At 42.8% G+C, this 25,516-nt stretch overlaps 1 protein-coding gene across 1 annotated transcript in view; it reads right to left on the bottom strand.

Moving 5' to 3' along the window:
• Positions 1 to 25,516, bottom strand: part of LOC122907425 — a 59,454-nt gene that overhangs the window by 5,677 nt on the left and 28,261 nt on the right. The window contains exons 7-12 of the mRNA XM_044250293.1: positions 22,587 to 22,663; positions 22,392 to 22,475; positions 5,541 to 5,616; positions 4,334 to 4,574; positions 1,466 to 1,567; positions 593 to 652 (exon numbers count right to left, since the gene is read on the bottom strand). Coding sequence (XP_044106228.1) covers positions 4,380 to 4,574; positions 5,541 to 5,616; positions 22,392 to 22,475; positions 22,587 to 22,663 — 432 coding nt within the window. The 3' untranslated portion in view covers positions 593 to 652; positions 1,466 to 1,567; positions 4,334 to 4,379. The remainder of the gene's footprint in view (positions 1 to 592; positions 653 to 1,465; positions 1,568 to 4,333; positions 4,575 to 5,540; positions 5,617 to 22,391; positions 22,476 to 22,586; positions 22,664 to 25,516) is intronic.

The following is a 25,516-nucleotide window of genomic DNA, read 5'->3' as shown; positions in this document are numbered from 1 at the left end:
AGGTCTGAACACAGACACCTGGCTTCCACACACCTTCCCAGGAGTCCTGATTCCTTCTATCTACACCGCCCATACAACCCATGTTTGCCAGGAGAGCATATTCCCTCCGGCAAGGGTTCACCTACTTGGCTCTCTGCCCTAAGCAGTGGCCCTCTGCAAGGGCGGATGGTCCCTGACCGGCTACAGGGCCAGCCACGGGACCCCGCATAGCGCCTGACACCAACTAGGTGCTCAGCAAACGTTTGCTCTATGAATAAATAAACAGATGCTTTTTAAAAACTTTCAGAGGGGCACCAGGGTGGCTCAGTCAGTTAAGCATCTGTCTCCAGCCCAGGTCATGATCCCAGGGTCCTGGGATGGAGCCCCACATCGGGCTCCCTGCTCAGCAGGGAGCCTGCTTCTCCCTCTCCCACTCCCTCTGCTTGTGTTCCCTCTCTCACTGAGGCTCTGTCTATCAAGTAAAGAAATAAAATCTTAAAAAAAAATTCAGGAGCTGTGTTACTCTATACTGTGAGAAGAATCATAATTCAAAATCACTGAAAGGCTCATTTAAGCTAAAATCTACAAGGGTTTCTCTACTAAGACTACTTACTATACGGGTTCGATTCAACACAGCAATTTGTGATTCTTCCAATTAAAGTGGCTTGTCCTCCTGAGGGATGAAGAGAGGGTAAATGAATGGCTTGCTTGGACCCCTGGATATCTCAGATGTCTACTCTTCGCACGAGCCGGTGTGAAACATCAGCAGGGTTGAGGACGAGTGAATTAGGGGAGGTTCAGCCATGGTCCACAGATCCGACAGTCCAACTGATGAGTCACGGCGTTAGCTTTTTTTGTTCATCGGATATTTTAAATATGGAGTCTTGGGTACTGATTTTTTTTTCAGTCTTTTAATTATACAACAATATCTTTATGCCCCCATGTTTTCAGAAAGGCCAGGATGGGTCTATCTCGGAGTGCCAACCAGAGTAGGGATGGGAATCTGTTCCAGCCTAGGACAGGGTGGAACGGTCAGATGGTACCAGGTCAGTCACCAACGCACAAAGGCAGGAGACAGGAAACGGAGAGGGATGTCACCTGCTTTACCACAACAGAAAGGTTCGTGCTGCTGACAGCATCTGCCTCCAGGTGAACAGTCCAGGTAAGAAGGTAGGCGAAGGGGTGAGTTCACTCTGCTCAGGCCAACCTCAGCAAACCCTTTGGAACCCCCCTCCCCAACCAGTAAGAAAAGCTGTCTCCACATCTAGAGACATGTCTGGTTGTCTTTGAAGAAAACGGGCAAAGCAGGCTTCCCCCCACAGAGTACAGGTATCCTCCAACTACACAGATTGTCCTTCAGGTGTGTAAAATCTCTCCAAGGCCAGAGCTGCCCAGTGTTTCCCTCACTTGGAGAGCCCTGAGCCCCTGCTGGCAGCGTTGGTGGTCCCGCCCCCTCAGGGAACCAACAACCCAGACTGAGACTTACGTGTTGCAGAGTAGAAACTGTATGCTTGGGAAAAGCACCTCGGATAGGTTGTCTGTCCTTCAGACGGGACATTCTGTCCTCAGCACACGTGGACTCTGTCACCTAGGTGTGTATGGGGGGCGGGCAGGACAGGGAACAGGAAAGTGGGAAATCAAAATCCACCTAGAGCTTTCCAGCCAAAAGCTGCCTTCAAGCTAATGATTTTGAATATAAAATATTTATCACTAATCCTACTTTCAAAACTCTACATCCAAGAAAGACCTGTGCCAGTACTTGTGGTATTAATAACTTAGAAGGGAAGCCTCCCCTAGATGGTGAAGGGTCAAGGCTGAAGAGATTGTTCTGAGTGCCAAGAGCCTCTGTCTTAGAAGTTTCTTCCTCAAGGTGGGCCTTTCCCTGGATGCTCCTCATGGACCTCCACCCCCAACCCACTCTCTCCTGGCAGGCCTGGCCAGTCGCCAACCTCAGGCCCCTGCTCAGCCCATTCCTCTCCCTTCCGGGTAGAGCAGTGACGCTATTGTCTACTGGACCACATCCTGTGACGACAACCCCTCGGGGAGGCAGCACATGGAAAAGGCTGACCTTAGTGCCAAACAGACCCGGGGTCACGGGCTGTTACTGCCATTTGCTGGCTTTGGGAGTATCCTTAAATTCCTCCAGCTTCAGGTTCATCATCTATAAAATGAGTATGAACCACTTTAGTCACAGACCCTTGAAAGTAACAGAAATCTATTTAAACTGACTTAAGCAAAAAAAAAGTAATTTACTGAGGGAGTTCTGTGGTATGTCATGGGTCCAAGGGAGAGAGGAACCAACTAGTAATTTCCAACCACTATTCCTGAAGGTGAAGGAAGAGGGCAAACAACAGGCTACCTGACACACAGTAGATTCATAAAACATCAGCAGCTGTTGCGAAAAAGCTACTGGCTCCTTGTCCCAGTGTCTGTCCCTGAAAACTGAGGGTGACAGAGAAAGAAAGACATTTTCCCACATTTGTGAACTTGGTATCTGTTCTGTTACCATCCTTCATATTCCCACTTAGACAGTAGAATTTTCCAGGTGCCGTGAGGGATTTCTGTCTCATTTGGGTCATTTCCCCCACCAGATCCTAATTTCTTTCTTATATGCTCTGCAGCAGGGGCAGAAGGCACCGCAGCTGAGCTGCAGAGAGGAGGAGCCTGGGGTCAGGAATGGCCTCCATCCTCCCCACCTCCCACGGGCCATAGCAGATAAAGCCTTGTGCTTGGGCAGCTCCAGATACGTGAGGGGAACATAGAGGGAATGGTGACCAGGGTCCATGCCCCACCTGTTTACTATCTCTATGGCTTCCCGTCTGGGGTTCTGCAGACTTCCCCAAGGCCCCCACCACCACCCGCTCTCTCTGCCTTGTGAGTGGTTGTTTCCCAGGGTTCTCAGAGTAGCACGCCACAAAGCCAGCCACCTCAACTGCAAAATATTCTATAAAGCAACATATGATCAGCCTCAGTCCCACAGACAGACCCACTGCCTGGTGTTGAATCAGAACTTTGGAATCACAAAGACCCGAATTTTTTTTTTTTTTTAACAAAGCTGTTTAAGCCATGGCTTCATTTTTTTTTTTAACATCTTAATTTTATTTTTTTCAGTGTTCCAAAGATCCGACTTTAAATCCAAACTCCATCATTTGCTAGTTGTGTGGCTGAGAGCAAATTGCGCTATTCTTTTGTTCCCCCATTTTTTTAAATGATGGGAAAATACATATAACATAAAATTTAGCATTTTAATTGTTTTTCAAGGCACAGTTCAGTGGCATTATACACGATCCAGACTTCCCCACCATCCATCTCCAGAACCTTTCTTGCCTTGCAAAACAGAAACCCTGTATCCATTTATATTAGTCCGGGCTCTCCACAGCCTCGAAGGCACATCCAGAAATAATGCTTAACCAGATATCTGGGCACCCCGTGGCCATAAAATTAACCATCACACCATTAACACTAGCTCCCTCTTCTCCCTTCCTCCCAGCCCCTGGCAACAACTGTCCTACTTTCTGTCTCTGTGAATTTGACTACTCTCAGCATTTCCCATATGGGGAACCACACCATATTTGCCCTTTGGTGACTGGTTCACCGTTTACTTTACTCAGCATAATGTCTTCAAGGTTTATCCATGCTGTAGCATATGTTGAAATTCCCTTCTCTTTGGGGACTGATTAATATTCCCTTATATGCGTACGCCACATTCTGTATACCCGTTCCTCGACATTTGGTTGCTTCTGCCTTTTAACTATTATGAGTAATCCTGCTCTGAGCACGAGTGAACAAGGATCTTTGGAGATTTCACCCGATCTTTTAGATATATATCTAGAAGTGAAATTGCTGAACCTTATGATAATCCTATATTTAGTTTTTGAAGGAACTACTGACTAGTTTTGCACAATGACTGGAACACGTGCCCACCAATGGGGCACAGGGCTCCAATCTCCCCACATCCTCTTCTGCCCTTGTTATTTTCTGTTTGTTTGTTTTTTGATAATTGCCGTCCTATAACAGGTGTGAAGCATCATCTCATTGTGGTTTTGATCTGTGTTTCCCTACTAATTAGTGCCATCTTTTCATGTGAAGAACAGCCATTTGTGTATCTTCCTTGGAGATACATCTACTCAAGTGCTTTGTCCACTGGGCTGTTTGAGTTTTCCTGTCGTTGTGTTTTAATCATAAATATACATATATATATTTATTTATTCTGGATATTAATCCCTTATCAGCTATGATTTGCAAATATCATCTCCCATTTTATGGGTTGCCTCATTCCTCCATTGACCGTGTCTTTCAATGCACACAATTTTTTAGTTTTCATGAAGTCCAGTTTGTACAATTCTTTAATTACCTGTGCCTCTGGTGTTGCATCCAAGAAGTCATTGCCAACTCCAACCTCATGAAGCTGTTGTCCTGTTTTCTTCTAAGAGTTTTATCATTGTAGCTCTTATGTGGAGATCCTTGCTCCAACTGGAGCTAATTTTTGTATATGGCGTTAGGTAAGGGTTATTATTTGCAAGCTTATGTCCATTTTTCCCAGCAGCATGTGTCGATAAGATGGTCTTTCCTCTCATTGCGTGTCTCTTGGCTTCCTTGTCAACAGTTCATGTGACCAAAAACACAAGAGTTTATTTCTAGGCTCTCTATTCTATCCTGTTGGTCGACATATCTCTCTTTGGGCCAGAACCACATTGTTTCAATTACTGCAGCTTTGTAGTTAAGTTCTAAAATCGGGGAATGGAAGTCCTCCTACTTTATTCTTTTTCAAGACTGTTTGGGCTATACAGTATTTAAAGCCTTAATTTTGTCACCTGTAAAATGGGGATGATGCTTGCATCTGCCTTACCAGATCCTGTTTGTGTACATGTGTGTATTCGATGAGATAAAGCACAGAAAGCACTTTGCATTGAACATGGTTAAGTTATAGATTAAAATTTTCCATTAATATTGATCAGTGATAATAATGGATATCATTATATTATTATATTATATTACCATGATAATAATGATGGATAAATATATAATTTTTATTATATATAAATATGTATTTATATAGAAACATATAATATATAAATGAGATAAAAGAAATGAAAATGATAGATAAAATGATAAAAAAATTTCTTTAATGAGTTATTGCCTCTTCGAAAGTAACAACTATGATATACTTGCATGTGTAGCCTGCATCTTCAGGAAGACTAAGCCGATTTCTCAGCTTTTATTGGCCCTGTCTCAGCATAAACAAGTTTAGGATGGCATAGCCAAGTCTGTGTTCAAACCACAGCTCTGCCACATAAGAAGGCTTGTGGTTGTCAGTGATCAAGATGGCACCATGAAAATAAAATCTTTAAAAAGGAAAAAGAAAAGAAAAGGGGTGCCTGGCTGGCTCAGTTGGTTAAACGTCTGCCTTCGGCTCAGGTCATGATCTTGGGGCCCTGGGATTGAGGCCCCGCATCGAGCTCCCTGCTCAGTAGGGAGCCTGCTTCTTCCTCTCCTACTGCTCATGCTCTCTGTCACTCTCTCTAGTAAATAAATAAAAAAAAATACATACAGAGTAATACCTGCAGTGAAGATGGAGTCAGGTTTAACCCCAACCTCAAATTGCTTCTGTTTCTTGAACTCCTTTCAGAAAGCACACTAGAAACAGAAAGAAATTCCAAGTGAGTTAAGTCTAAGTGACAGAGCAACGTTTGCCAAGCACTCTCCTGTTGTGTTCAGAACCTTGCTCCAGGTGCAGGTTGACCGGGACAGTGCTCCCCTCCCTGCCCCAGAGCTCGCTGTAAGCTGGACTGTGGAGCGATCCCAGGACATGGGCCAGCAGACAGGTTCCAGCGGTCTGCTGCCCAGAGGCTAGACAAGGAAAATACCATCATAATGTGTCAGTGAGGGTTCAAAATCAAGGGTCAGGCTCAAGGTCCTTTTTTGTGTACCCTCGTCACTTGCTTCACATAAGTCTCCATGGCATGAAATAATCTGCGATCGCTGTTCCAGGAAATGTATCTCCTGATTCTGACATAAAAGGACATGTCTGGTGCCTAGCTTAGTTTCGGGGATGAAGCCAATAAACATGGGTGATGTATGCATCGTGGACAGAAATAAGGCTCCCCAGAGCCTCTTTGTCCTAATTGTTGGCTGTTAAACTTTGTACTATACCCTGAAAAAAGGTGAGCAGAATTGCTCAGTTAAATTGGTGAAAAACTGTTCTAATATGAGATAATTGATAGGTTGTCTTATATAATATTTTAATGCAAGGCAATGAAATCATAAAAAAAAAACCCACAACACCTTCAGATTGCAGTTTTCCTCTCCACAGATATTTGTCTTCCCACAGCTGGAAGATAACATCCTTGTTTACCTTGAGTGTCATAGGATTCATCATTCCCTGGAAAGGTGACACTGGGTCTTCCCAGCACAAGCCCTTACTCAGAGAGGAGATGGGAAAAGAGAGCAGAAAATCAGTCTTGGAGCTTCATGTTACTCCAGATTTGTGAGAAAAAATTCTATTTACAGACTATAATAACCTTTATTTTTAAAAAGATTTATTTATTTTAGAAAGAAAGAAAAAGGAGTGAGGGACAGAGAGAGAGGGAGAGAGAATCTCAAGCAAGACTCCCACCCCCATGCCAAATGAGAGACCAACACAGGGCTCGATCTCATGATGCTGAGATCATATTCACACACACACACACAAACACACACACGCACACACACACACACACACACACACACACAAAAACCCCACATCCCATAGCATCACCACACCACTTAAAAGATATTGACTGTATTCTTAGCCCCACTACACAGTTTTACAGACCGGGTCACAGTTCTGAACAATGGTAAAATAACTCCTCCAATCTTGGGAAGCTCCAGAAAATTCTGCAGAGTAGTAGGATTTTAACTGCAGCAGGCACAGGATAGCCCTGGCTCTGTTCTTCTACTTTACGGAATAGCTTCCACCCAAAAAGGACTCCACACACGATTCCTCCGATCACACCAGCACATGTGGTTGGTGAACATGGACTCCATGCCGGGAAAAGCAATAAGCAAAAGAGTATGAACCAATCTGGGCACCTGGACCCTGGCCATTCAGCTCTTGGAAAGACAACCGGTTGCTTCTGTTCATTTTCTCAGACCCTAAGTGACCAAGTCAAAGTCTGAGACTCTCCAGATAAAAGGAACCAGAGAGGTGCATGGAAACTGATGTGAAACAGTGGCCAAGAAATGTTTTAAAATGAAAAGGCAATTTGCAGACCATCACATAGTGTGGGTTCCTTTCTGCACAGTGCTTGTGTGCTATTAATGTAGCATATATGTATATTTAGAGTACATTCTGGAAGAATATTACCAGGATTATGATACAATGATTATTGTTTTGAGGCAGAATTTTAGAATACTTCAATTTCTATTTTACTTTGACATTTAATTCTTTGATAATAAGCACATATTAGTTCTGAAATCAGAAAAAAAGTTTTAATTTTAAGGAACAAATATGCAACCTAAGGAGTTGAAACCCATCATTTTTACATATGATCAGACATTATTTTATTAATGACAGAATGAGAGACTAAAAGTAAGATTATCTTAGCCCAGAGAAGTACCATCAAGGCCCTATTTATTTCCTCATAGCACCATATTTTAAGCCCCAAAGATATAGGATAGTTAATAGGATCTGAATCATTTTTTTGCTCTGACAGGAAGGCACTGAGCAAATAATCAGAATTGTTGAATAAATTCTATATGGAAACTTACAAACTTGATTCTAGTTTGTATCAAGGGTTCCAATTACTGCAAAGGTCAATGCTGGACTCTACCTCATTTTCTTCTTCTTTTTTCAAATAATATTGCACAAATAGTTATATTCTATTATGTCACTCAATGACAAATAATAAGCATTTTCCTACATTGTTCAAAATTCTTCAGCAACAACAGGTGTTGGTGAAGATACAGAGAAAAAGACACCCTCGTGCTCTCTTGGTGGGAATGCAAACTGGTACAGCCACTGTGGAAAACAGTATGGAGGTTCCTCAAAAAATTAAACATAGAAATGCCATACGATCCAGTAATTCTACTACTGTATATTTATCCAAAGAATATGACTTTGAAAAGATCCATGCAACCCAACGTTCACTGTAGCTTTACTTACAATAATCAAGATATGGAAGCAGCCTGAGTGTCGATTCACAGATGAATGGATAAAGACAATGTTGTACGTATTAACAATAGAATGTTACTCAGCCATAAAAAGGAATGAAATCTCATCATTTACAAGATGGGTGGGGCTGGAAAGTATTCTGCTAGGCAAAATAAGCAGGTCAGAGAAAAACAAATACCATATCATTTCACTCATATGTAGAACTTTAGAAACAAAACAAATGAGTTAAAAAAAAAAAGAGAGACCAAAAAACAGACTCTTAAATACAGAGAACAAACTGATGGTTACCAGAAAGGGGGGCTGGGAATTCTTCAGAAACAGAATTACATGATTTTAACAACCATGTAATAAATAGCTATAATAGCTATGTAATAAACAGCTGTGTCTTGGTTGATTTGGCCATTTGCCTATCGCTAGACTTTTAGGTCTTTCATTAGCTATTAGAGATAATCATTATTTATCAATTCATTAATTTCCTAATTTGATGAATCATTTTTGCTCACTTGTTATGCACCAGTCACTGTGCAAAGTGCTGGAATGCAGCAACCCACAAAGCAGACACAATCTTCCCAGCCAATGGAGTTTATGGTCTGGTTGCAAGACATCAGCCAGCCAAATGCCTACATTGCTGTACACTGCACTGACCACTTGGATGAAAAAGTGGAGTTTGACGACAGCTTATAATTGGAAACCTGACTGCCATGATCTCAGTTGTGCTTCCCCACCCAAATACATATGTTGAAGCCCTAAGCCCCAGGACCCCAGAATGAAATTAGAATTTAGAAAGATCATTGCGGATATAATTAAGATGAGGGCGTTTGGGTGGGGGCCCCATCCAATATGACTGGTGTGCTTATTAAAAGGGAAAATTTGGACACAGAGACACACATAGGGAGAGTGCCGCATGAACATGAAGACAGGTTACCAACCAAGGGGAGAGAACCCTAACAGATTCTCCCTCACAGCCTTCAGATGGAACCAGTCCTGTTGGTGCCTTGACTGCAGACTTCTGGCCTCTGGCACTCGAGAAAATACATTACTGCTATTCAAGCTGCCCACCCCGCCCCCATCTGTGCCACTTGGTTATAGCAGCCCTAGACGCAAGAGGCCTCTCTGAGGAAGTAACGTTAAGCCGGGACCTGACAGATATAGAGGAAAGGAGAATGTGCTGAAATTAAGATGAGGGGTCTCATAGGCATTGGATGTTGGGGTTTATTCTCTGGTCGAGAAGCAGGTAAGTGATACGATCAGGGTGGTCCTTTTGTATTCCAAGATCCACAGAAGATCACAGAAAGTACTCTCACTCTTTTACATAGAAAGAAATCTAACCCGGGTAGTTAGTTGCCTGCAGATTATTGGAAGGGCTGGAAGGACAGCCTGTGGACTGGGCCTCGAGGAGGGGTTTCTGGAACATCACCACAGAGCTCACCCGCCAGGGAAGCCATTACGTCTGCTGCAGTCAGGAAGCTGTGGAATCTGGCAAGTGAGGCAGCACCTGCTGGTTCCAGAACACACCATGGAGGCAGCAATCCCACGTCCACAGCTTCCACTGTAGCTGCAGAGGCTCTCTGCACCTGTGTCAGCCACACCTACTAGACCCACATGTACAAGACACACCTGTAAAAGCCACACCTGGGAGACCCACATTTATGGGGTGTGTCTCTCTCCCTGCCTCTCTTTGAGCTAACTCACATGGCCCACCAGTACATCTGATTTAAGCTGAGCCTAAGGTGCTTCTGGAAGCCAAGATCATGGAGTCTGGGAAATAGGGTCTTCAGTTATCAAGCCGCTGCAGGACAGATAGATAGACAGTGGGAGAATGTTGGGACAGCCATGAAATTTGCCAAAGACCTGTATCACTTTGGCTATCATGTAGAAAATGATCGGTAGAGGCAAAGTTCAAGGAGGGAGGCCAAGAGGAAGGCAATGATGGTAGTCAAGTGAGAGGTGGCTGTGGGTCAGGTTACGAGGGCAGAGACAGGATAGAAACAAGAGGCTTGCTCCCTGGCAACAACGTCCACAGTCCTTGCTCTGGTCTACTAGGTCCTACCTTCTCCTCTGGCCTCATCTCTCCTTTGCCCTTGATCTCTCTGCTCTTTCAGATCCCTGAGCAACAGAAGCCTGTCCCTACCACAAGACTTGGCTCAAGCTCTTACCCCCACCTGGGCTGTACCACCTTGAGACTTTTGTGTGATTGACTCCTTATCAAATCGCAAACTAAATCCTTCACCTTCAGAGAGACCTCCTCCTCTGACCACCTATTCCCCAGCCAATCTACACATCACACTGCCTCGGTTTTATTTTTTAAAGCATTGATAGCTCAGTGATATCTCCTTGTGCGTTCACCTCTGAGCAGAGACCCCATGTGTCCCCTCATCTCTGAGTCTCTGTGCCTAGAACAGTGCTGGCTACACAAGTGACACTCACAGATGACAACAGGACATGGGGGATAAGAGAGGGAAGAGCCAGGATTGACACTCAGTTTGACACTCAGTTTGCTGGGCTGGACCACTGTGTAGATCATGGCACAGAGATATGAGGAAAAAAAAGAGGCAGTGTTTGGGGCAAAAAAGAACACAGAACTGACGTTTCTTATATTTTAAGTTGGAAATGCCTGTGTGGCAGACAGAACAATGCCTTCCCAATGGTGCCCATGCCCTAATCCCCAGAGTCTATACTGTGACCTTATACAGCAAAGAGACTTTGCAGGTGTGACTAAGTTAATGGTCTAGAGATGAGGATGTCATCGAGGTGAGCCCACTATAGCCCAGGGTTCATTTTATTTATTATTTATTTAAGATTTCATTTGTCAGGTAGAGAGAGAGAGCACAATCGGGGGGAGTCGCAGGCAGAGGGAAAAGCAGGCTTCCCCACTGAGCAAAAAGCTCGATGCAGGACTGGACCCCAGGCCGTGGGGATCATGACCTGTGCCAAAGGCAGACACTTAACCCAGGGAGCCACCAAGGCATCCCTAACCCAAGAGTTCATCTAAGAGGGAGGCAGGAAACCTGGAGATAAAGGAGCTGTGGCCATAGAAGTGGGGGTCGAAGTGACAGGAGGAAGTGGCAGGAGCCAAGGAACACAGGCAGCCTCTAGAAGCTGGAAAGGCAAGGAAACAGATCCTCCCATGGAGCTCCCAGAAGGAAGGTGCCTCTGCCAACATCCTGACTTTAGACTTCTGACCTCAGAACTATAAGATAATACATTTGTATTGTTTTAAGCCCTACGTTTGTGATCATTTGCAATAGTACCAATAGAAAACTAAAATAGCCCATAAAACATTGTACATGAAGATGTCAAATAAAAAGTCAACGCCTCTTTGTTCGAATCTCTGATGATGTTCAGCATAGAATAGTGACTCGAAGAGGAAGAACTTTCACATCGTCATATATATCATAAAACCCCTTCACAAACACATCATGCCAATGAGCTCTCTCATCACGTGTGGATAAGGGAGCCATCCTGGCACACATACATCGTTATGTTTGCAAATCTGATAATCAAATAATAACAGCGCCATTCTGGTTTGGATTTCCTTTAACTGTTAGTGAGGCAAAACACTATGCATATCTTTATGAGATGACTGTCATTTCCTCCTCCAAAAATTACCTATTTCATCTTTTATTAGTTAGGATGACTCCATCCCAAGCAACAGAATACTTAACCTAAAAACAGCTTCAGCAACAACAGGTTATTGAAAAACCTCACATTTGTTGGAGACTTGACTCAGAGCATCAGTGACTTAAAGGCTGTGGTCAAACGTTCTGTGATTTTCTTTGGGATACCCTCACGGTCACGGCCTGCTGGGGCCCTCCAAGCAGCCAGAGGATGAACCCTTGACTTAGCCCGCTTCACCAGCAAGATGGAAAGAGGAAGGAAGTCCCGCTTGCCCCTCTTTCTCCTGTACTTTCCCCAAAGCCTGAGTCCACATCATGATGTCTCATCGGTCAGAACTGGACACACACCAATATGAATCTGCTAGGCAAGCAGCAAGTGAGGCTTCCTGGCGTTTCTCTGTCTCTACCTCCAGAGTGGGCTTCCCCAGCAGGGAAAAGACATCCCTACATATGCCTGTGCCCATGGCCCTGTTGCAGTCTTGTTACTTTTCTGAGCATTTGCATGAGCTTTACAGAGTAAGGATGCTCAGCCTTCATCTGTCATTGTCCAGCCAGTGTTGTTCCCTAGTGTGTCCGCCTTCTCATTTTGTTTATGGTTACTTTTGTCTTTTCTGTTTTCCAGGTACCAAACGAACTCCGTGATTCTTCAGGAGACCGAAAAGCGTTAGTGTGCCTCCCTACAACTCTCAGAAAGCACCAAGCAAAATCCATTCCAACTGGCCGAGGCCCAGGTGTGGACGATGTCCTCTGTGGGTCTGCGTGGTACTCTACTGTCCCCTACAGGTGCAGGAGCTTATAAATAACACTTTCACAGCTCAGGCTCTCAGGGGCCTGAACTCATCTGAGGCCAGAGACCTTGTTGCAAAGGGCCCGGTTCCCCTCCGAGAAGGATGTGAGGGTAATAAAGATGCCACGCTCTGCTTTGAAGTCCATCATTTTCCATCACGTCCCCTGGGCTATCCGTGGGGATATGCCCCCACTTTTGATTTCTTTGGCCTTTCCAGCTACAGAACAGATCCCGCACACTCATGTTTATTATACCCTGGAGATGTCTGAAGGTCCTTCACGAAGGGCTGGGCGCCTCTGAGTGCCTGGAAGGTCCTCGGGAATAAGGATCGCATTATCTACTTTGGGAGCTCTCAAGCACCAAGTACCAGAGGCTCTTCGCTGTGGACCCTTTTGCTAGTACAAAAACATTCCATGAGCACCCGCTTACCCCCACAACACCTGTGCACACACACGTTTTTTAATTTGTCAGGTCTATTGGGAAGCTCCCCGCCAGGTCCCGGGGCCTAGAGGTAAGTTCCCAGCATCCCATATCACACCTGATCCCTGTGCCAGGGCTGGATGACTCCTACAGCACTTTGGCCGTTGGTGCAGAACAGGAACCCAGCGGCGAGTGTCTACCACGGGTCCTTCATCTCCAACCAGCACACAGATTTTTCTCTTCTTTATCAGTCATTTTTGGCCTGCCTGACCTTTGAGTGTTTGTGATTCCAGAATATTGGATGCCTGCCCAATCAACCGCAGATTGCAAATCCGAATTCTCTGCCTCCCAAACGTCTGCTTTCCCAGCTCCTTAGACGTGGTGGTGGCAGTCTTTTAAGGGATGGCAGACAAAGAGCACCTTTGAGCTCCCTATGTAGAATGTAGCGGTTCCCTAACTAGACTATATAAGGAACACTTGTTCTTTGTCACGTGGTTATTAACAGTTCTGGGGATCCTTGTGTGAAGATACGTGAAGCTCCTTCCATTAGATTTTCTGTTCAGTTTTTGTGAGAAATGCTTAATAATAACCAATTACAAAAGATAAAGGAGTTTAACATTGTTATGTAAAAGGACAAACCTCCCATGTAACTCAAATCTTCTGGTTTAATCTGCTTCCCTGAGCTCTGATTCCAGAGGCCCAGTGGTCTATGGCTCCCACCAGATGGATGTCCACGGCGGTCGACTCAGCGGTTCCAATCGTGGTAAAGAGCCACCACGGATTCATCTCTTTGCCAAAACTCATGCCCTCCCTTTTATTCCACCAAACTAGTCACCAAGCTTTCGTCCTTGTGTTCTCCTCCGTGGTTCTCAGGTCTGTCCCCTCCACATCATTCCCACCAACATGGTCCCAGTTAAATCTCCCTTCTTTTAACACTGGGATTACTACACAGGGTCCTCACCTCTCTGTCTCTCTCTCTCTCCCGACCATTCTCCTAGCTGCTGAGAAAGGGATTATGACAAAGCACGGTCTGTCTCCCAACCTCAACAGCACTTCCACGCCTCTGGGTTCAAGACTCTTCTCAGCATGGCCAGTGTCTGCCCACATTCCTAGGCCCCCAACACCCTTGGGCTCCAGCCCCACAAATAGCTCATGGAATGTGTATGACTTGCTTTTGTTAGTCCCCTTTCACTAGCAACTCCTTTTGCCTGTGTTTTAAATTTAATTAATTTAATTTAATTTAAATAAATTCAAGCATGGTGGATAAAGGCCTCGAGTGAGGGAGCCCATAAGAGGGGGGTGTGTTTTGGGCTCTTGATTGACTGACTGGTTTGCATATGGAAGGCAAACTCTCAGGCCCATCTTTTGCCTCCCCTAGGAATCAGCTCACCCCGGGGGGGTTGGTCCCTCTGGTCAGCAAGGCTCTAGATGTCAAAACATCAACTACAGAAACTACAAAATGTGGTTTAAACTGACTAGAATGCCCTTCCTTTCATCCATGGCATAACTGGTGGATAGCATGTCATGGCATAAGGCTCAAGACTTTCCCTTGTGGCCTCAGGTAGGCCAGGGAGCACCCCCTGAGCTTTGGTTCCCCATCTGTGGAGGGTCACAGGACAAGATGTGGGTAATGAGACCAGCTGCCAGCTGCATAACGGGCTCTGCATGGATGTCACTTTCCTCCTCTCCAGCCTAGTCTTATTGAGAAACAGCTCAGTGTTCCTTCATCAGGACATTCTCAGACCCCTTGGCCTGGGCTCCTTGTTCCCCTCAAACCCTCGGGTCACCTGTATCTCAGCACTTAGCCCACCAGATAAGATCTGTCAGTCTGTCCATCTCCTTCCACCTCTTCCCACTGGATGGGTCTTTCGGGGAAAGAACATGACCTCCAGATTCGAATCCTGATGACCCACCACAGACCCTAGTTCCTGTTCAAAGCAGCTCACTCCAAAAACATTTAGAAAGTCAATGAATTACTCATGGCTTTGCCATGTCCATGGCCTCCCAAAGGAATGTTCCACGTGGGCCCCTCTGGGGAAAGACACTCATGCTTCTTCACCCGGAATCCTCTGTACTTTCCCTTGCTTGAAGTCAGGCCAGGCCATTAGCACATCTGCACAACGGGCTAGGCAGGCACCAGCTGGGGGGGTGGGGGGTGCAGCTCAGCTCAGGAGAAAAATCCTAGGAAGACAAAATTGCCAAGGCTGACTCAAGAACAAATAGAAAACCCTAAAAGACCTATTGAAAAGTAAATAAATAGAATTGGTAACTTAAAATATTCCCACAGAGAAAACCACAGCCCAAAGTTGGTCAATTCTAATGGTAAATTTGGTAATTTCTGTAAAATATTTAAGGAAAAGGTAATTCACCTTTATACAAAATCTCCCAGAAAACTGAAGAAGAGAGAACCTTTCCTATCTCATTGTATGAGATCAGCATTATCTATTACTAAAATCAAAGAATTATAAGAAAAGAAAGGCACAAACCAGAATGTAGAAATATAAACAAAATATTAACAAATAGAGTCCAACGATATAGCAAATGGATAATGCATCGTAGCCTATTGAGACACGTCTCAGGGATCCAAAGTTGGTTCACCATGAGAAAATCAGTTTATGTAATTCACCATATTGGTGGAATAGAGGAGAAAAATCACATGATCATCCCAACAGATGCAAAAACTTTTTTTAACAAAATCCAAAATCTATTTCTCATTTAAAACAAAACAAAACAAAACAAAACAAAAACAAAAACAAAAAATCAAAAAAATGAAACCCAACCAGGAACACAAGGGAGCTTCCTCAACCTGATAATAGGCATATACAAAAAAATCCCTAAACTAAGAGTGAGCAGCTGAATGCCTTTCCCTAAGATGAGAACAAGGCAAAGATGTCCTCTTTTACCACTTCTGTTCAACACTGAACTGAAAGATCTAGCCAGAGCAGTAAGTAGGCAAGAGAAATAAATTAAAAATTTGCTGACTGGAAGGGACAAAATAACATTTTAATTTTCACAGTATTCAATACATAGACCCTCTTTGGGATGTTTTTTCTATTATCCTACATATAGAAAATCCTAAGAAATCTGTGAAATAAACTTAGCGGTCCTGCAGAATCCATGATCAACATACGAAAATCCATTGTATTTCCATATTCTAACTAATGAAATTAAGAAAACAAGTTCATTGACATTTTCAGCTGTTTCCGAAAATCTGAAACAAGGACAAATCTGACAGAAGATATTCAAGGCCTATGGATTTGGTTTGCTGTGCTGCAGACTATCATAACCTCAGAAGCTTAGAAATATACTCACAGTTTCTGTGGGTCAAGAGTCTGGACACAGCATATCTGAATTCTCTGCTCGGGTCACCCAGGCCATGAGCAAAGTGTCAACTGAAGCTGTGGTCTCCTCTGATGCTTGGGGACCTCTTAAAAACTCAATCAGCTCGCAGGCAGAATTTAGTTCACTGCAGCTGGAGACCTCAGGGAAGCTTTTGTCCTTGAGGCCAACAGGAAAGTCTTTTCAGTGTTTCATCCTCTTTTAAGAACTCCCCTAATAAAGTCAGGGCCATGTAAGATTATGTCCTTTTTATTAACTCAGAATCAACCATTAGTAACCTCATTACAGGCATGTAATGGGTCCTACCCACACACTATACTCATGGGTCCTACCCACACTCAAGGGGAGGAGATTACACAGGGTGCCTATCCCAGGAGACAGGAATTTTGGTGGATATCTTTGTTTTTGTTTGTTTGTTTGCTTGTTTTAAGATGTTATTTATTTATTTGTCAGAGAGAGACAGAACACAAGCAGGAGGAGTGGCTGGCAGAGGGAGAAGCAGGGCAGGCTTCCCACTGAGCAGGGAGCCTGATGTGGAGCTCAATCCCATGACCCTGGGATCATGACCAGAGCCCAAGGCAGACACTTAACTGACTGAGCCACCCAGGCGTCCCTTGGGGTACATCTTTGAACTCTGCCAACCACAACTTGCACTGTAAAGACTACAAAACATGGCTGGAAGGAATTAAAGACCTAGGTAAACAGAGAGGTATACCATGTTCATGAGTTGGGAGACTCAATATTTGTGAGATATGAACTCTTTCCAAATTGATTTATAGAGTCAGTGCAATCAAAATTAAAATCCCAACAGACTTTCTTGTAGATATTGACAGGTTGGTTCTATGGACATGTGGAGAATAGTCAAAGAAACCAGACCAGCCAAAATGATTAAAAAAAAAAATGATCACGGGTGCCTGGGTGGCTCAGTGGGTTAAGCCTCTGCCTTCAACTCAGGTCATGATCTCAGGGTCCTGGGATCAAGCCCCACATTGGGCTCTCTGCTCAGTGGGGAGCCTGCTTCCCCCTCTCCCTCTGCCTGCCTCTCTGCCTACTTGTGATCTCTTTCTCTCTGTCAAATAAGTAAATAAATTCTTAAAAAAAATAAAAAAGTTGGAGAATTAGCACTACCAGATTTCAAGAGGTACCTAATCCTGTACAAGAGAATGCATTGCTCACACAGATCAATGAAACAGAATAGATTCAAGAAACAGACTCACATACATACATATGGACAACTTCTTTTACAAAGATGCAGAGGCAACTCTGGAGAAATGGTCCATAAAAGAAAAAGGGATACATTAGACTTTGTCCCAGTTAAAACCTCTGCTTTTTGAAAAAACAGTAAGAGGCTAAAAATCGAGACACAGATTGGGAGAAAACATTTGAAAGTCATATATCTGATAAGAAACTTGTCTCCAGAACATGTATTTATTTCTTAATCTTATATCTCAATTTTATTGAGATATAATTGATAAGTATCACTGTATAGGGGCAAGGTGTATAGCATAATGGTTTGATTTACACATATTGTGAAATAATTAAAATACACTTAGTTAACATGTATCATCTCATAGAAATGCTTGAAAAAAAAGAAAAAAATTTTTTCCTCGTTATGAAAACTTTAAGGATTTACTGTCTTAGCAACTTTCAAATAAACCACATAGCGGTGTTAGCTAAGGTCATGATATACATCAGACTCCTGGCACTTATCTATTCTGTAACTGGAAGATAGTACCTTGGACCACTTCATCCAGATCCAGTTTCCCACCACACCCTGCAGCTCCCCAACTCTGTTAACCACAAATCTGATCTTTTTACAATGAGTTTGGTTTCTGGGGGTTTTTTGTTTGTTTGTTTGTTTGTTTTAGATTCCACATGAGAGTGAAGTCAAACAAGTATTTGTTTTTCTGTCTAGATTGTTTCAATTAGCATAATGCCTTCAAGCTCCATCCATGTTTTTGCAAATAGAATGTATTCTTTTTGAAAACCTTTCAAAATTCAAGAAGAAGAAAAGCACTTAATTTTTTTTTCTAATGGATAAAAAACACACAGATGTCAAAAACCCACGGAAACATACTCAGTATCATTAGTCATTACAGGAAAGACAAATTAAAACCACAAATGACCAAAACTAAAAAGACTGATCATGCCAAGGGTGGCAAGGATACAGAGTAACCAGAACTCAGTTTGGAAGTTTCTTAAAAACCTAAACATAAACGTACCATAAGATTCAACCATTCCACTCTTAGATCTTTACCCCAGAGAATTAAAAGTACTTGGCGAGGATGCGGAGAAAGGGGAACCCTCCTACACTGTTGGTGGGAATGCAAGCTGGTTCAACCACTCTGGAAAACAGCATGGAGGTTCCTCAAAATGTTGAAAATAGAACTGCCCTATGACCCAGCAATTGCACTACTGGGTATTTACCCTAAAGATACAAACGTAGTGATCCAAAGGGGCACGTGCACCCAAATGTTTATAGCAGCAATGTCCACAATAGCCAAGCTATGGAAAGAACCTAGATGTTCATCAACAGATAAATGGATAAAGAAGATGTGGTATATATACACAATGGAATACTATGCAGCCATCAAAAGAAATGAAATCTTGCCATTTGCAACAACATGGATGGAACTAGAGCATATCATGCTTAGCGAAATAAGTCAAGCGAGGAAAGACAACAATCATATGATCTCCCTGATATGAGGAAGTAGTGATGTAACATGGGGACTTAAGTGGGTAGGAGAAGAATCCATGAAACAAGATGGGATAGGGAGGGAGACAAACCATAAGTGACTCTTAATCTCACGAAACAAACTGTGGGTTGCTGGGGGGAGGGGGGTTGGGAGAAGGGGGGTAGGGTTATGGACATTGGGGAGGGTATGTGCTTTAACATTTAACATTTTAACATTTAACAAAAATGTTAACAGTGCTTTTATAAATAAGGATTCTTAACTTATTTGTACTTAATCTGTGTTTTCTAATTTCTTGACAGAGTATATATATTTCCCATGCATTTTAATAAAAGATCAACTATTAAATACTATATTAAAATCACATGGATGTCTTCAAAACAAGCAGCTGGAGTTGATGGACAACTTCTAATTACTCATGTCTGGCTATTTGTGATTCTGGATGAAGATCAGCTCATGCTCACAGATGCACTTACCTCCGTGGAGCCAAAGAAGTTTGTCACGGCACTCCTCTGAGCTACATTTAGTCATCAACTCTATCTTCCTTAACCAATATTCTTAGGCACCTTCTACAACATTTTCAGGGTTAATCTAATTTATCAACCCCCATGACATAACCAAACATAGGGGAGTTACTCTAATCGTCGTCACTAATAGAAGGGGACAATGAGTACTCTGTTTTGATTACTTGGGCCCATCACCTAAAACATCTCCCTTCCTAATAGATACATGTGTCCAAAATACAGATAAAAATACAGTCATTTAAAAATCTAAGTTCTTCTTCCTTTCATGAACGTTTCGTGTAACCATTTAGGTAGGTAGGGCCTTCCAGGGTAGACATCTGGGCAGGCAGGGGAGAGGAGAAGACTGAGCAGAGCAGAAAGCATGTCTGTGCAATAGGGAGTTGAGTGCATGCATGGCGGTTGAGGGGTAAGATCAGTTACAGACAGGGTCACTAACCAGGTAAGTAAATACAGAAGGATACTGGGAACCAATTTGTACTGTCAGAAGGAAATTATGAATATTAAAAAGGACAAAACTAGAATGAACCCTATAGTGTCGGCTGAAACTGTGGATATCATTGTGACTTCATGGTTTCTCAATATAGACAGATCCATGATAATATAGACAGGTAGACATAAGCATGTGTGGAGTACATACATACATACACACACACCGTCCAGCTCTCTTCACTAGGGGGCTCAGGAACACAGACATCCAGGTATCAGTGAGCATACCTATATACCAAAGTCCTACTTCCTAAACATCATCGTCCTCCTGTAAGAAAGCAGGCCTCCTAGGATAAATGGTACCAGAGTCGGGGCAAGGAGAGTACAAGACGAGCACGGAACATCTTGTTACGCTACGAAGTGAAGGGTCACTCAAGAATATGGGACATTCGGGCGCCTGGGTGGCTCAGTGGGTTAAGCCACTGCCTTCGGCTCAGGTCATGATCTCAGGCTCCTGGGATCGAGTCCCGCGTCGGGCTCTCTGCTCAGCGGGGAGCCTGCTTCCCTCTCTCTCTCTGCCTGCCTCTCCATCTACTTGTGATTTCTCTCTGTCAGATAAATAAATAAAATCTTTAAAAAAAAAAAAAGAATATGGGACATGCCAAAAAGACACGGGTGATAGCTTGAAGGGACCCCCACTGGCCAAATGGTAATGGAGCATAACCCACTGAATTTTAAAAAAATAAATTAATTAATTAAAATCCTTGAGTCCATGCTGAGATTTAGAAGATGAAAAAAAATTAGAAGTCTGATGAGGAATGGGCATATTTACAACCTCAAAGTACCTCCACACAAAATACTTATGAATTATATAAATGCACAAAATCATTGCTTAACAGGGAAGACCTCTGGGAGACATCACCACGGTCAAGTGCTCAAACAGAACGGCACCAGTAACTGGATGGGCAGGAAAGTGTTAACCTCGCAGGCCTCAGACTAACCTTTCTGGAAAGGCCTGCTGGCAAGGATGGTCCTTGGTTAACATATGAGAATTTGGATTTGAGGAGTGTTCCCACCATTCCCTAAATGATGGGAATGTCTCAATAGGCCTAAATTGTCTGGACAAGCAATATGGTTTACACTCAACACCTCCTTTCCTTCTGAGTGTCTAGAATTCTGGAAGACAGAGGGGTACCTACATGCCTAGTCCTCAGTTTAAAACCTTGGACACTAGGTCTGTAATGAGCCTCCGGGGGAGACGACACCTCCCCCATGTCCTACTCAGTACTGAAGGAGGTTAGGCGTCTTGCGGTTCTCCATGGCACCAAACTCTTGGCGGCTCCCCTGGCTATCTGCTCTGCGGAGATGCTTTGCCATCTTTCCCTGTAACAAGTCTTGGCTGTGGGCCTGACCATACATGCAGAGTCTCACGAGTCCTTCCAGTGTCTCAGGAGCGGTCTGAGGGACCCCACACGTGAGACAAATTGGAATAATGGATAAGAGGATACAATGAGAATAGAGCATCACCTCTGTGAGATGCCCACCAGAATACATAACCTGAACTTCATTATGAAAACACAAACCTGAACCTCATTATGAGAACACAAAGAGGGGCAATCTTTGAGATGAACCCAAAGAGGGACAGTCTATAAAATAATCTATAATTTTCAAAAGCATCAAGATTTTTAAAGCCAAGAAAAGACTGTTCCAATTGTAAAAAGAAAAAAGAGACATGAATACAAAAGATAACATGTGTTTCTGAACTGGATCGATTTGTTCCAGAAAGGACAGTACTGGGACATCCGTGCTAATGAAATACCTTCCACTAGAACAGTTAACATGCCAGCGTGACTTGCCCCAGAGGGGTGACTATGGCAATAGGGAAACTTCCCTGTTGGTAGGAAACAGCCACTCATGTGTTCACGAACATGGGACATCATACCTTATGTTTGAGTGGTTTTGGGTAAAAAAGCATTCTTGGTACTGTTCATACTACTTTTCTTTGAGCTTGAGATTGTTCTAAAATAAAAAGTAAAATAATAAGAATGGTGATGACGCGATTCCATTCCTGGACACCAGATACCAAATGAGAGAGAGCACAAGATCCTATGTGGGGCTAGCAGAAGCGACAGTAGAGGCGAGGAAAAGGATCTTCCCCACTCTTTCTCCTCACCAAGACCAAGTTTACATAAAGCATGCAAGCTTCAAAGTCAAGTATCTTAACTGTACTGGTTGATGATCCTTAAACAACTTTCATTAAGTGGAGAAAATCACTGGAGGTTGCAGAGCTGACTATTTCTTACCCAGGAATAACTTAGTGAGTCTTAATTACTTAATGATAAAACTAGGCATTTTTACTCTGTAGATTTTCAGGCATAACTTTCAGCTAGGAAAGCCCATCTACACGACCCACTGCCAGAGAACTACTACCAAATTTTAAAAATGTTACATTACCGTTTGTGTGCTTCCTGTTTGCTGCGACATTCTTCACAGTAATATTTGTATTCACTGCACAGAGTTTCTGTGTTGCTGAAACCCCTGTGTGAAGATACATTTATTTAGTCTATACCAGAAAACTGTGTATTCATTTAAAAGGACTCTAAACCAAAGATAGTCATTAAACTTCAAAATAAGTAACTCTCCAGTTACCTTAAGCAGTGAGTGATCGATGTGTTTTGTTGCACATCAACAGAAAGGTCTAAAAAATCTTCATCTTTGCTGCTTATCTGTAAAAATAGGGAATTACCTTTGATTTCTTTACCTGTCAGCAAATCATTGTTCTGAAGTGACAGAATTAAATGCATTCATTCTATCAGTAGTAGTAAGTACTGAAGAATTCATCTTCCATGAGTTCAAAAGAAATCTACTGGATCTGGATTATCCAAAAGGACACTGAGTAAAGGACTCTCAACACACGTACAGGTTAAACAGCAAAGTCCCCCTGTGACTGATGCCCTTTCTGGCAAAGATGAGGATGGGAAATCCCATTATTTTCAAAACCTTGGTATTACGGTGAAACAAGAAACAAACTGCCCATATATACTAATTCTTAAAAAAAAAAAAACGGGCTAAGACTAAATGGGGACACTTGGCAAAGGGCATCACACCTGTGCTGTTTTATTATTCAAGGAAATAATTTTGCCTAAAATGCCAAATTACAATCTTCACTGACGACCAAATTATAGTCTTCATTGATGAACTCCTTTAATCCTTCTTCTTCTTCAAAAATAAAATCTAACATAAAGTTCTGTTTGAATTATGGGTAACTCATCTGATTAAAAAATTCAAGTTATTACTTATTCATTTGAATTGGATTAGGACAGAGCTTCAGACATCAATTTTCCTAGCTCTTCCCTTCAAAGACTCTATGCTTAAGGTTAGCACACAATAGGAGATCTCTGACTGTACCTCTCACACACAAGGGCTATAAGCCCAGTGCAGTAAATGCCTTCCTGCTTCAATGGCGCATCAATTTTATAAGATCAGCATCATTAACTTGTGACAGATTACGTGGCTGTACATACTATGTACTTACGCAAACAGGAGTAGCTATGAGTACCATGTACGCACAGTCTAGGGACACCACGAGGGAAATGATCTGGGTCTCAAAAGATTCAGTGAAAAAGAGAATAAGAAAGACTCCTCACAGAGAGAGGAAAGGGAACGTGAGGTGCTAAGGAAAAACAATCAGCCCATTTTGGGAGGAAGAAGGGTAGGATGTCAAGGGATAGTATGGGACAGACAGGCGAAAGCCAGACTGAGCAGGGCCTTATGTGTAGGCTAAAGAGAAATAAAGATTAGAGAGTCTGGTGTTCCTCAAAATGAGGTTTGTGGTTCTCAGGCACTGCCTCAGGGGTCTTCATTTTAGATTTTCATCTTTATTATAGCATACAAACTTTGACATAACGATTGTTCTGGATCACCTGGATATATCTGAGTTACTATGTTTGGATTTAGAGTTCTGTTGGTACAGGGAAACTACCAAGTGGGGCAGTATTTAACTCTTCAAAGTGTTGGTAAACACATCTGGTTGTTGCTGGACTCCCCCATCCTAACGTCAGGTCATACCCAGGACGTAGAAGACTCAGTAAAGCCCTGTAGGCTAGAGATGTGGGTGGGGAGTCATTAGCACAGGTGATAACAAACTGGAACATGGCCCTCCCAAAGCAGAGCGACAAGCAGCCCAAAACCAAAGCCTGGAGGAAGCCCACATTTGAAGGATTAATAGCAGAAAAAGAATGGGACCAGAAGAAAGCATCAAAGAACAGAAGAACACAAGAAGAGGGTGCCCTTACAGAAATCCAACCTTCTACCAACTGGGACGTTAACCACTGTGTTACTAACATCTGCCATATGAACACTGTCTCCAGGAAGCCCACTCTGAACCTGCACAACTCTGTCCCACTCCCACCTGGATAGGTCAGCTCCACTGTTGTCCAACTCCCACAGACTCATGCTTACTTGAACTACAACATACTGTACTGGAATTACCTATCTGTTGGAAGCCTGCATGCTCACCTGTGAGCATCTTGAGATCAGAACTGAGGTCCTACTCATCTTCCGCCAACCTCTACCCATCTTCTACCTGGCATAGTTGGTGCTCAAATAGTTGTACGAAACTAAATGAAGAAATGCTATATATTCATTCTGAGAAATTCTCAATTTCATTCCTCTAGCTGAACTTGATAAAGGCATGGTACTAATCATTTACTGAGTCTGCAAGATGACGATTGAGATTTTGAGGAAATATTCTCAATTCATACACTTAATTCTTGGGAGACTATCTGCAAATACATATTGCAGACCACAGGAGGACCTAGCTAGTGAGGAATGGGTGGAAGGATCACTATCCATCCATTACAAGTAAAATTAATAAATATTTGAGCAAAACAAGATTGGGTGATATCACTTTCTCCATCTAATCCTCACTCCCTTCATTCTCAGTCTGTAACAAACTTCAAAGACCTTATATCACAGTATCCCCAAACCCTCTCAAATCTACTTTGCCAGCTTAACCTATTACTGCATTTCTCAACATGCTAAACAAGTTTAACTATTTTCTGTTTTATCAAAGAGGATGAATTATACATATCTTCTAACACAGACCAAACTCCATCATATCAAACATCAAAAGCAACTTTCAAGTTCTCTGATTGTACCTATTATTCCAACCAAAACACTGCTCTAATAATTGGACAATATATTTACTTAGAACTCAGCTCCAATAAAATTCTTCTTTATAAGATCTACAAAACTGGTTTTAAAAAACAGATGGAGTTGGTTACATTGAATAAATATGAGTATTGAGACCAATTCCTGCCATCAAACATTGCCCAAACTCTTACTACAATTAACTAATGGCTGCAGCAGTGAGCAATAATCCTTACTCTAACCGAAAAACATCTTCACAACATGTTAATATATCCAAACACTCTATTATACCTTTTTCACTTGATGTGAGAGAGGGTCACCAATAAAAATGTATTTCCACAAAAGAATTTTATTTATTACTACTGTGTCCTTCATTAACTAAAATTATACTACTGACAACTATCATTTTCCAAATGCCTGATTATAGT

Source organism: Neovison vison, chromosome 5 (assembly GCF_020171115.1).
Source record: "Neovison vison isolate M4711 chromosome 5, ASM_NN_V1, whole genome shotgun sequence".
In the NCBI taxonomy this organism is placed as follows: Eukaryota; Metazoa; Chordata; class Mammalia; order Carnivora; family Mustelidae; genus Neogale; species Neogale vison.
The sequence above is the reverse complement of the archived record's forward strand: the minus strand, read 5'-3'. Positions and strand labels throughout refer to the sequence as shown.